Source organism: Helianthus annuus, chromosome 9, assembly GCF_002127325.2.
Source record: "Helianthus annuus cultivar XRQ/B chromosome 9, HanXRQr2.0-SUNRISE, whole genome shotgun sequence".
Classification (NCBI taxonomy): Eukaryota; Viridiplantae; Streptophyta; class Magnoliopsida; order Asterales; family Asteraceae; genus Helianthus; species Helianthus annuus.
This window is the reverse complement of record NC_035441.2, coordinates 120595368-120607962: the sequence shown is the minus strand read 5'-3', so window position 1 is coordinate 120607962 and position 12595 is coordinate 120595368. Positions and strand designations below refer to the sequence as shown.

General features: G+C 37.3%; 1 protein-coding gene across 1 annotated transcript; it reads right to left on the bottom strand.

Annotated features, from left to right (window-relative positions):
• Positions 1–7622, bottom strand: LOC110876221 (tryptophan N-monooxygenase CYP79A68-like). Its single transcript, XM_022124396.1, has 2 exons — positions 7442–7622; positions 1–296 (listed from the first exon to the last, which is right to left on the bottom strand). The coding sequence occupies exons 1-2, from the start codon at positions 7620–7622 to the stop codon at positions 1–3; spliced, it is 477 nt and encodes a 158-aa protein (XP_021980088.1).
• Between the last annotated feature and the right edge of the window lie 4973 nt (positions 7623–12595).

Below are 12595 nucleotides of genomic sequence, written 5' to 3'. Positions count from 1 at the left end.
TCATGATTCTCTCATGCCCATCAAAATCAGTGATCCATCGCAACCATGGGAAATTGGGAAGTAATCTGTCACACAGAATGCGTACGTATAAGCATGGATAGTAAAAAATGATTCAATATGCTCGATCTCTTCATTCCCATGCCCGCCATCTACACTCCCTTTTCCGAAATAGTTACTCCCAAACATGATCTTCCTTGCGATATTGCCAGTGTATTGTTTCGTGATAATCCTAACATTCACGACCCCTCCGGTGACCGCAACATTAGCCTCACAACGGTTGTAATTTGTAAATGTACCTAAAAGATATGTAAGATTAAATATATTATGTTTAATATTTAATCTATAGCCATCTTAATCATTTACATTATAGAGATCAAAATATATAATAACCTATTATTTAATTAGTTGGTAATTGTTGATGGACCATATTACCCTTAGTAACTAATTAGGTTTCCTCCTGGGTGCTTATATAAGGAGAGTTATGTGGAGGTTTAAGGGTTACTCAGTTACACAATTCACACACCCCATTAGCCATAACATCATCACGAAACCTCCTCTCCATAACCGATACCCTTTTCGGTTTCTAAGTCCCCATCATCAGTCAACACCCTAAGGAGGAACCAGATCAAGATGACAGGCATGTCGAACTCCCTCACTGGATTCTCCTCTGCCCTATCTGTTGTGACAGGTATGATTCATACGTTTTCCTTCATGAACAAACAGAACTGAACCAACATGTGGTATCAGAGCATATGTTGATTAGTCAGTTCTGTTTTCGTATCCATAATTCTGGGATTGAAACTTGGAAAACGGAATTTTTTCTTTAAAAACCGTATGAACATAACAGCCGATTTCGAGTTCATCAGGTTGCGACTCGAGATCTCTGTTTTTCGGGAAAAGATTAATTGTTTGTTCACCAAATTAACTGGATTATGTTTTTAACCGAAATCTATTTAGAAAAAACTATTAAAATTCAGGTTTCGGGTTCCAGAATTTATGTTTTATGTTTTAGGGTTCATCATGTTCTTGAGAAAATTCGAAGTATTCTGTTATGATTTGGAATATGATTTGGATTATTAAGTGTTTTTCCTGGTTTTGATCTATTTTGTCCTCTAAATTTTTTAGAAAACTGTTAAAAAGATAAAGAGATTGCAATTTCGAAATCTGTTGACAAAATTGGATCAGCTTAAAACAGGAAAGAATATCTCTTAATCCCTTAGATTTCGAATTTTCGGTTATGATATCACAATTAACAGCTGTTAGCGAGGTTGCTACTCGAGACCACGAGGTTGCTACTCGCAACCATGAGGTTGCTACTCGCAACCATAACGTCATCACTCGCAACCATAACGTCATCACTCGCAACCATGAGGTTGCTACTCGCAACCATAACGTCATTAGTCCAAACCGTAGTTGCGACTCGCAACCAAAACGTCATTAGTCGAGACCGTAGTTGCGACTCGCAACCATAACGTCATTAGTCGAGACCGTAGTTGCGACTCGCAACCATAACGTCATTAGTCGAGATCGTGGTTGCGACTCGCAATCTCATTATTTTAAGCTGTTTAAATGTGAACTAAAGAAAATTTTTTTTTCTTTTCGGGGCCCCGCCCCGATCCGCGCTAACGGGTAGTTTGCTATTAAATAAATGGTTTTGTAATTTACTTAGTTAATTAATCAGAATCAGATAATGTAATGTTTTACAAAACCAGAATAGCTTAACTTGAATGAGCTTTTGATATATCATTTCTGGCCAAAGCTGACTTGATACATCTACTTATCATTCAAGTATTACGAAAGCTATGCTAAGTGTGCATCATAAGCATGAATGTTTTAATATCTGGCCAAAGCTGATTTAATTCTTTCATAGATGGCATACTTAGCAAGTGCATAACTAAAGTGATTGTTTCAATTTCTGGCCAAAGCTGATTTGTTACAACCACTTTGCACATATGCTTAAATGATTACACTTCTGGCCAAAGCTGTTTTGTCTTCGTTTAAGTAGAATTTTTAGTTAAGTCTATTATTTTGATGTTAGTAATAGACATTATCACAGCTTCATTATGTAAAATGGTCATTATTTTGCCTGCCTTAGTTTAACGTGCCCATAGATCACATTAGAATTTCTTCCTTAGTATCATAACTTGCTCATCTTATTTTCACTATCAGCACCCAACTGCGGGATTCCACCTTTGACTGGTGATAACTTTGCTGCATGGAAGGATGCTCTCATGCTTACTCTCGGATTGCTTGATTTTGATTATGCTCTAAGAGAGAAAAAGCCAGCGGACCTTACCACTCAAAGTACTGCTGCTGAGCAGTTAACTCATGAAAAGTGGACTAGGTGTAACCGCATGTCTCTCATGTTTATGAAGCAATCCATAAGCAATGCAATCAGGGGAGCTATTCCTGATTCTGAAGATGCTAAAACCTACTTGGAACATGTGGAGGCGCAGTTCAAAGGGACGTCTAAGGCGCATGCTAGTACTCTTATTCTTAAGCTGGTGACAACTAAGTATGATGGGAGGAGCGGCATTCGCGAGCACATCATGATGATGAATGACATGGCCAATAAGCTGAAGGGGCTGGAAATGGAAATCAGTGATGGTTTCCTTGTTCATTTCATCATTACTTCGCTTCCTTCTTCTTTTGAAGCATTCAAGATCAACTACAACACTCAGAAGGAAAAATGGACGATGAGTGAGTTGGTCGCTATGTGCGTACAGGAGGAGGAGCGCATGAGGATGGATCGCACTACTGATGTTGCCAACTTTACTACCTCCAATCCTAAGAAAAAGGAAGAACAATTATCAGAGGAAGGATGCTTCTAAAGTCCATAAGTCTAATCCTAACCCTAATACAAGTGCACCTTCCAGCTCTAAGAACTCCTTAGGCAGTATCCGCTGCAAGTTCTGTAAAAAGACAGGACACATGCAGAAGGAATGCCCTGACTTTAAGGAGTGGCTGGCTAAGAAAGGTAACGATTATTTTATGATACTTGAGTCCTATAATTTAAGTGTTCCTGCTAATTCTTGGTGGTTTGATTCTGGTTCTATGGTTCATGTTACCAATTCTACTCAGGGATTCCTTTCAATCCGGAAGCTGGAAAGAAACCAAAAAACGCTTAAGGTTGGGGATGATCGAGAATTAGAAGTGAAGGCCATTGGAACATTACAATTAGTTATGAAAACTGGTTTATGTATTAAACTTTATGATACCTTATATGTTCCTGAGGTAACTCGGAACCTTGTATCAGGACCAAAGTTAGACATGGACGGTTTTATTGTTTCCCATGGTCATCGCAAACTCTCTATCCATTATGATTCTGTTCTTTATGGTACTGGTGTTCTGGATGGAGGTCTCTATAGATTAGAACTAGATGATGGCTTTTCCAAATCTTTGTTGTCATATAACATTAATGAATCACTCACAAAGATGGAAGAGAAACGAGACTTAGAGACTTCATCCATGTTGTGGCATCAGCGTTTAGGCCACATTTCAAAAGAGCGATTTAATCGTCTCGTAAAGGATGAAGTCTTACCTCCTCTCGATTTCTCTGATTTTGGAACATGTGTCAAATGTCTTAAAGGTAAAATGACATTAGCGAATAAGAAAGGTGCCACTAGGAGCTCTAATTTATTAGAACTCATTCACACTGACATTAGTGGTCCCTACCAAATCGCTGGCATAACAGGACATACTTCATTTATCACTTTTATTGATAATTATTCTCGTTACATGTACTTGTATCTTATTAAGGAGAAATCTGAATCTCTAACAACTTTTAAAGATTATAAGGCTGAAGTTGAAAAGCAATTAGATCGTCAGATTAAAGTTGTGAGATCAGATAGAGGCGGTGAGTATTATGGAAGACATACTGATGTGGGTCAAGCTCCTAGTCCATTTTATGAGTTTTGTAAGGGCCAGGGGATTGTGAACCAATACACCATGCCTGGTACACCTCAGCAGAACGGTGTCGCTGAAAGAAGAAACCGTACCCTTATGAACATGGTGCGCAGTATGTTAGCCAACACTAACTTACCATTATTCCTCTGGACTGAAGCGTTAAAAGCAGCTGTTCATATACTCAATAGAGTTCCTTCTAAGTCTGTCCCTAAAACTCCTTATGAACTTTGGACAGGAAGGAAACCGAGTCTTAACTATATGAAAGTATGGGACTGCATTGCTGAAGCAAAACTTTACAATCCTTTCCTAAGGAAACTTGACCCTAAGACAGTTACTTGTTTCTTTATCGGGTATCCTGAGAACTCTAAGGGTTATCGTTTCTATTGTCCTTCCCATGTCACCCGTATTGTTGAAACCAAGCGTGCTGCGTTCCTGGAGGATTTCAAGGTCAGTGGGAGCAGTATCAACCCTCATGAAGAATTGCAAGAAGTACAAGACGCGGGGGGGAGAGACTCGTCGCTTACCATTACTCCGATTACTCCTCTTGTACCCAATGCAACTATTGTTCCTGAAGCTACTGCACCAACTGCAAATTTACCTCTACAATCAGAACCCATTATACCTCATGACGAAGGCACATCAAACGCTCAAAACCAAGACAACGCTGAACCCGATAATCCACTCAGAAGGTCATCCAGGCAAAGAAGGCCTCCTAACTGGGATGATTATGTTACCTACCTGACTGAAATGGATCCCGGAAAGCTAAATGATCCTATCTCTTACAATGAAGCCATTAGCAGTGATCAGTCTTCTGAATGGAATAAAGCAATGATTGATGAGCTTGATTCCATGAAGAAAAATGACGTTTGGGATTTGGTAGAATTACCCAATGGAGTCAAACCCGTAGGATGCAAATGGGTGTTCAAAACAAAACCGGATCCGAATGGGAACGTTGAACGCTACAAAGCGAGATTGGTTGCAAAGGGCTACACTCAGAAAGAGGGAATTGATTATCAAGAGACGTTTTCACCTGTCTCTCGAAAAGATTCATTAAGGATCGTCATGGCCCTAGTAGCTCATTTTGACTTAGAGCTGCATCAGATGGACGTTAAAACTGCTTTCCTTAACGGAGATTTGGACGAAGATGTTTACATGAAGCAACCTGAAGGCTTTGAGCCTGAAGGTCAGGAGCATCTAGTCTGTAAGCTGAAGAAATCCATTTACGGGTTAAAACAAGCATTACGTCAGTGGTACCTCAAGTTTGATGAAGTCATGAAGAAGCAAGGTTTTATGAAGAATCAAGTGGATCAATGCACCTACCTCAAGATGAGTGGGAGCAACTTTACTATACTTGTCCTTTACGTTGACGACATTCTATTGGCAAGTAATAGTTTAGACATGTTGCATGAGTCGAAGCGGTTACTCTCGCATAACTTCGACATGAAGGATCTCGGAGATGCATCTTACGTTATTGGCATCGAAATTCACCGAGATAGAAACAAAGGGATCTTAGGATTGTCCCAAAGGGCCTACATAGATCGTGTTCTTACACGGTACAACATGCAACAGTGCAAACCCTCCGTCGCTCCAGTAGTTAAGGGAGATGTTTTCGGTTCGTTTCAGTGTCCGACAACAGAGGTTGAGAAGGAGCAAATGAGCCAGATACCTTATGCATCAGTAGTCGGGAGCTTGATGTATGCTCAAGTCTGTACTCGTCCAGATATCGCTTATATTGCTGGAATGCTAGGCCGTTATCAGACTAATCCTGGCTTAGATCACTGGAAAGCAGCTAAGAAGGTACTTCGATATCTGCAAGGGACGAAAGACTATAAGCTGACTTATAGAAGAAGTGATCATTTGGAAGTGGTGGGCTATTCTGATTATGACTTTGCCAAATGCAAAGATGACAAGAAATCCACTTCGGGCTATATCTTTATGTTAGCAGGCGGCCCTATCTCTTGGAAGAGTCATAAACAACAGTTGACTACAACTTCCACAATGATGGCAGAGTACATTGCTGTCTATAACGCAACCTGTCATGGAATGTTGATTAGAAATCTGGTCACTGGACTCAAAATCGTTAATTCCATTTCTAGACAATTGAAGCTTTAATGTGATAATTCAGCTGCCGTTAGTTTCTCGAACAGTAACAGTTCGACTGGAGCTGGTTTATATCTCGATACGAAATATCTATTTGTACGTGAACGTGTTGAGGAAAATAATCTTTGTATCGAGTATATTAGTACTAAGGATATGCTTGCGGATCCAATGACTAAAGGTCTCCCTCCTAAGGTTTACGAAGAACATGTTCGGAATATGGGATTATGTAAAGACCTTATTTGAGCATATTGTACTAGCTTATGTTTTATGTTTAATGAAATTTCCTCAAGTTTGATTTTGTATGTCTATTAGAATATGTTCAACCGGTATAATGGCATATCGACAAATAAAAGGTTACAAATCAAACAAAGGGCTTACGCGTATTTTGATCATGATGATTAGGTTTTAAATTAAGGCTATAGTATGATTAATGGGGGTCCTGAGTCGCATAATGATTCAAAGGCTGTATTTTTCTGCTATAGTACTTGTTTAAGGCTAAAATGAGTGTTAACTCCTGATCAGGCTTATCTAATACTCATAGTAAATGATTACTCGGCTAAGTGGGAGAATGTAAGATTAAATATATTATGTTTAATATTTAATCTATAGCCATCTTAATCATTTACATTATAGAGATCAAAATATATAATAACCTATTATTTAATTAGTTGGTAATTGTTGATGGACCATATTACCCTTAGTAACTAATTAGGTTTCCTCCTGGGTGCTTATATAAGGAGAGTTATGTGGAGGTTTAAGGTTACTCAGTTACACAATTCACACACCCCATTAGCCATAACATCATCACGAAACCTCCTCTCCATAACCGATACCCTTTTCGGTTTCTAAGTCCCCATCATCAGTCAGCACCCTAAGGAGGAACCAGATCAAGATGACAGGCATGTCGAACTCCCTCACTGGATTCTCCTCTGCCCTATCTGCTGTGACAGGTATGATTCATACGTTTTCCTTCATGAACAAACAGAACTGAACCAATAAGATATACATGTTAATTTGCATATCTAGTGCAAGTAATCTAACACAAATAAAACAAACTTTCAAGGGTGACACACTAATGATAACAGGACCGTCCCTAAAAATTCAAGTGTATTGGCCCCCCAAGATAATGGGCGTTGTGGGATCACACCTCCTGCACATACCACTGAGCGAACGTAACTGATAAACATAAACGTCCAGACTACATAGAGGTTTTAAGTTTGTGTCTACCTTTCACTTATTTTCTATCTTTTAGCCATTTAAGGTCACATTTATTATGAATAAAATAGTCTCTAGTAGTTAACGATGTAATGAAACTTTTAGAAACTAAACTTTCTATATTTGGAAAAAATATTATTCATTCTTTTGAAACTTAATTTAGCACTAATTTTATACACACCTCATAAGATTATATCTCGTTTGCTTTGCAACCATTTACGTCCAACAACCGAAACAATCTCGGTAGCTATGATTCTTCTCATATACTTCCTTGATGCAAAAATCTCATCTTTGTCCTTTAAAAACTCAGAAGCAATCTTTGGATCGCTCGCCGCTACATTCGCTACAACATGTACATTTCTGAGAGGAATGCATATCATCTTGGTTTTCATTTCTTCCATCATCCTATGAATCCATCGGAATATTTGTAGGTTTGTTCTTAAGCATGACAATTAAGCTTCCGACGTAGGGCAACGATTTCGGGCCCGGTGGAGAGGTAGTAGCCAGTAGGCATTTGGAACGGGTGCATTTGATCAGTATGAACATAATTACTAAGATGAGGAAGTGAATAAAGATGACCATGTTGAGCATTAGAATAAGTTTATACAAATAAAAATTGTACTTGTGTTGCCTCGTTCATAGTTCTATCATTTAAATAGTGTTTTTCATTTTGTATTTGTAATTACCAAGTCTATATTGGTTCAAAGTCGTATTTCAATAACATCATTTTAAATATAAACATAGCAGGAGATACCCATCCAAATATTACAAATCATATATTTTTACCCATAAGAAAGGTAAAACCCTTGGATATACGATAACAAGAGACAGTAGTATGAAATCAATACCTTTGAGACACTCATGACCTAGTGGTATAGTGTTAGTCGATGATGAAACCACTTTACGTACTTTTTTTTCTTTCAAAAGGCGATGATTTATAAGAAAGAAGAAAAGATTACAAGCCTAGCCAAGAGTTACAAGAGTAATCAAGACCCCCACAAAGCAAATTACAAGGAATGGAAATCAAAATTACACTAATGAGCACACTCAAATTGGTAAGTTTTAATGAAGTCATTGCAAGCCTTCCATAAGGCTATGGGGTCTGGGGCGTGGGTTGGGGGAAAAAGCCCAAGCCACCACCCCAGGTGGGCTTGGGTTGGGGCGTGGCCCTTGGGGCTTGGGTTTCAAGCCGGGCGTGGGGCGGGGGAGCAATCTGACTTGGCGGGCTGTGAATGGCCCATTCAAACTAGCCGTTGGCTAGCCGTTGGGCTAGCCGTTGGGGGCTACTTTAAAAAAAAAAATCCTTTATAAATACCTTACCATATTTAACATTTTTCTCACACAATATCAAACACATAAAACACAATCTTGTCATGAGTTCTTCAAGTTATAGTGAATCGTCATCATCATCTGACGATGATGCAGAAATATTTCTACAAACGATCGCGGCGGTGGTGAAAGCTATCGTGGAAGACGAAGACGATGAGAAAGAGACTCAACAACCTAAACGGAGGAGAAGGTACATCGCTCGTGAACGGCACACCGCTAACGATTTGTTGGTAAGCGATTACTTCTCAACGGAACCTAAGTATGATGAAAAAATGTTTAAGCGTCGTTTTCGTATGAGTAGAAACTTATTTTTAAGGATATCTAGAGATCTCGAGGAGAAGTATGTTTATTTCCAACAAAAACCCGATGTAACCGGGCAATTAGGATTTAGTACGTGGCAAAAGGTCACGGCCGCACTTAGCCAGTTAGCGTGCGGCAATAGTTCAGACATTATGGATGACTATTTAAAAATGTCTGCACGTGTAGCTATAGAAACTCTTCACAACTTTTGTTCGTGTATTCTAGAACTTTATAGGAAAAGATATTTGAGAAAGACTTCCTTCAGTGACATGCAACAAATATTGGAACATCACGCAGATTATCATGGGCTACCCGGGATGCTAGGTAGTTTAGATTGTATGAAATGGCCTTTGGAACTTTGTCCTACCGAATGGCAAGGCGCTCACACTAGTGGATTTCACGGGATGCAAGCCATCATACTTGAAGCGGTTGCGTCCCAAGATCTTTGGATATGGCATGCGTTCTTCGGTATGCCAGGTTCACATAATGATATTACCATCATAAACCACTCGCCCCTTTTCAATGATCGGGTAAATGGTATAGGACCCAAATGAACTTTCTTTGTAAACGGAGTTGAGTACGTGTACGGGTACTACCTAGTTGATGGGATTTACCCAGAATAGGGGGTTTTCGTAAAATCGTTCACAAGACACGGTACCACAGATCCAAAAAGATTAAAGTTTAACAGGGTCCAGATGGCTGCACGTAAAGACGTCGAGCGAGCATTCGGTGTTTTGAAGAAAAGGTGGCGAATATTGTCAATACACATGTATCATTCTTCACAACATGATTTTGGAGGATGAAGGTACAGCGGTCGTTACCTACTATGATGACGATGACCCCCAACCAGGTAATGTAACAGACGAAGATAAAGCGGCAAATGAATTTATGATAAAGTCAAGGGATATACATCACAACTTTCGATCTGATTTGGTGGAACATGTTTCAACGATTCCTGGGTTCGAAACCGACGAAGAATGATAGTTTTTTATTTTGATAATTATTTTGTATGTTTATTTTAATAATTATTTTGTATGTTTATGTAGTTTTTGGTTATATATATATATATATATATTAAAAAAAAGCTGATGTGGCTTAGCCACGCCAGCCAAGCCACGCCCACCATACCCCCTTCAAAGTGGGTTTGAGACTTGAGTTTTGAAATTACACGTGTCAACCAATGCCCCAACCTAAGCCCCAACTCAAGCCCCATCATACCCATGGTTGCAAAAGTCGTTAGGCGCTCACTAGTCGGTCGACCGGGGAGTTGAGAGTACTCGGTCTAGGTGGAGAGTACTCGGGGAGTACTCGGACATGATAAATTATAAAGAAGTTACTTTTTAGAGATTAAATATATGTTAAATAACATAAATTTACTAATATTTATAACAGAATATGTGAAAATGATATTCATTCCTTAATATGATAGGCATAGAAATTATGTTTTATTATTATTTAAGTCAAACTAGGCCCGAGTTGACCTACTAGATCCAATTTTGGCCAAGGTTGACTGCGTTTGACTGACTCCGAGTAATTAGGCGGCGTCGAAGAAACTCGCCTCGGCAGCCTACCTTGTAGCGACTACTCGGGGAATACTCGGCCTTGGAAACCTTGTTTTACAACCATGATCATACCCCACGGTCTAAGCACCAACAAGATAGGAGAATGATGGATTTGACCATTTGCCTAGTAATCCCATAAGCTTAAAATAGTAGTTGATTTTCATATTACTAGATTAGATTTGATATACACATGTATTAGGTTAGAATCCCGTATATTATACGGGTTAAATAATTAATGTAATGTTATATATTTAGTAATAAAAAAGTCAGGTCTTTAAAAAACACGAGTATTGAATAAACTGACACATTACACTGGTTGAATAAAATATAATATTATATGTTAACATTTACAGTTGTTAAAATATGTCCTAAAAGAAATGAACCTTTAAACTTGACATTATGAATTATGTTAAGTTAAATTTTAAAACATTTTTAACTAGCTTTTAGGATTTTTTTATATAACTAAAATGTTAATTCAATTAAAGTGTCCTCACTCATTTAAGTGTCCACAACTAAGTTCACTTAAATTGCAATTATAAATTATAAATTATAAATATTAATAAAAGACTAGAATTACTGTCACTTGACAGTTTCTCCTTCAATTTCACAATTTTATTTTTATTTTTATTTAAAAATATTTTATTATCCTTTCCTTATTATTATTATTATTATTATTATTATTATTATTATCTATAAATCTCTTAATTTCAATTTTAATATTATATATAAAAAATATTTTGTTATCCTTATCCTTATTATTATTATTATTAAATCTCTCAATTTTAATTTTAATAACATACGGAGGAATAGTATATTTTTTGTCTTTTTGTCTTTTTTTTCTTTTCTTTTTTTTGGCATTATGATTTTTCATTTTGTAACAATACTTTAGTTTTTATAATTTGTGTCACAAAGGTTAAATAATTTTAGTTTTTTATTTTGTTTTACGTTTTTCTCAGATTTGTTCGTCGTTCGTTGCTATTTAGCACAGTGTTTGATGGTCACATTTGGCCCCTCAGTTTTTTTTTTTCATTCGTATTTGGTGGTCACATTTGGTCTTCTAAGTGTTTTTACCCTCTCCACTTTCTAATACGCATCATTATAAATTCGACTCCTTCTACGTTTTACGTCACGTAAGTCACTTTGTGTTGGAAATTCGTGTTTTTTTACGCTTTACCCCGTTTTGGTCTTCGTTCGATGCTACTTAGCAAGGTTTTAAGACTAGTTATAAATAGATAAATACATATAAAAAAATAAAAACTAAAACTTGGATTTTTATACCACCTATCTTTTTTTATTATTTGACATATGGTTATTTTACCATTTATTTACATAATATAAATTAGCAACAAGTTGTTGCTTTGATGTGTTGTACCCCATGTTTTGGGGGGTTTTCAAAAAAAAAATTGATATTTCTTTTTAAACCCAAACTACTTGATTTTATAGTTTTAATCCAAAAGTTTTTAGTTTTTTCAATTTAACTTAATAACTTTTTACTTTCAACTTTGATCCCCTATATTTTTCATATTTTGCAAAATTTTTCGTTTTACGTTTAGTTCTAAATTTTACGAGCTAACACGGCACAATGTGTGTGTGAGTGGGGTTCAACGATTTTACGTTTTTTATACTATTCGTTCTAAATTTTGCGAGTTAACATGGCCCAATGTACGTGTGTGGTTCAGTGTATTTACGTCGTCTATTTTTTTTCCGTTTAACAAGTTTGTCACAATGCGCGAGTCCTAAATCGAGTTAGTTATTATTCTCTTATATGTCGGTTTAATTTCTCAACATTAAGACACCGCAACTTCAGTGTTGGTGGTCGTTGGCTGTAGTGTGACATTGATGCTATTTATCACGGTTTTACGTCCCCGCCGCAACGTGGAATGCTTAATACGAGTTATTATTATTGTTGAAACTGAGCCGAAAAAAGCAAACCAACAGCATAAACATAAATACATAAACTACTATGATGTAGATATATTCAAACATTGACCCACCCATTTTGCCACTTGTAATTACAATTTAAGTATCAAGAGGGTGTTTGGGATTGCTAATCAAGACTGTTGATCTGCCTTTTGCATTTGGGGGTGTTTGGGACTGTTTATTTAGTTAAATGTTAGTGAAATAAGTTGTTGCCGGTTAGCAATTGGAATTTGATTTATGCCAGTTAATAATGTAACTATAAG

What these genes read in the sequence shown, in the direction of transcription:
- LOC110876221 (XM_022124396.1), bottom strand. Translation starts at nt 7,622, where the DNA reads ATGGAAGAAATGAAAACCAAGATGATATGCATTCCTCTCAGAAATGTA. An exon ending in GATTGTTTCGGTTGTTGGAC is followed by an intron (nt 297 to 7,441) that starts GTAAATGGTTGC and finishes CATATCTTTTAG; the next exon opens with GTACATTTACAAATTACAAC.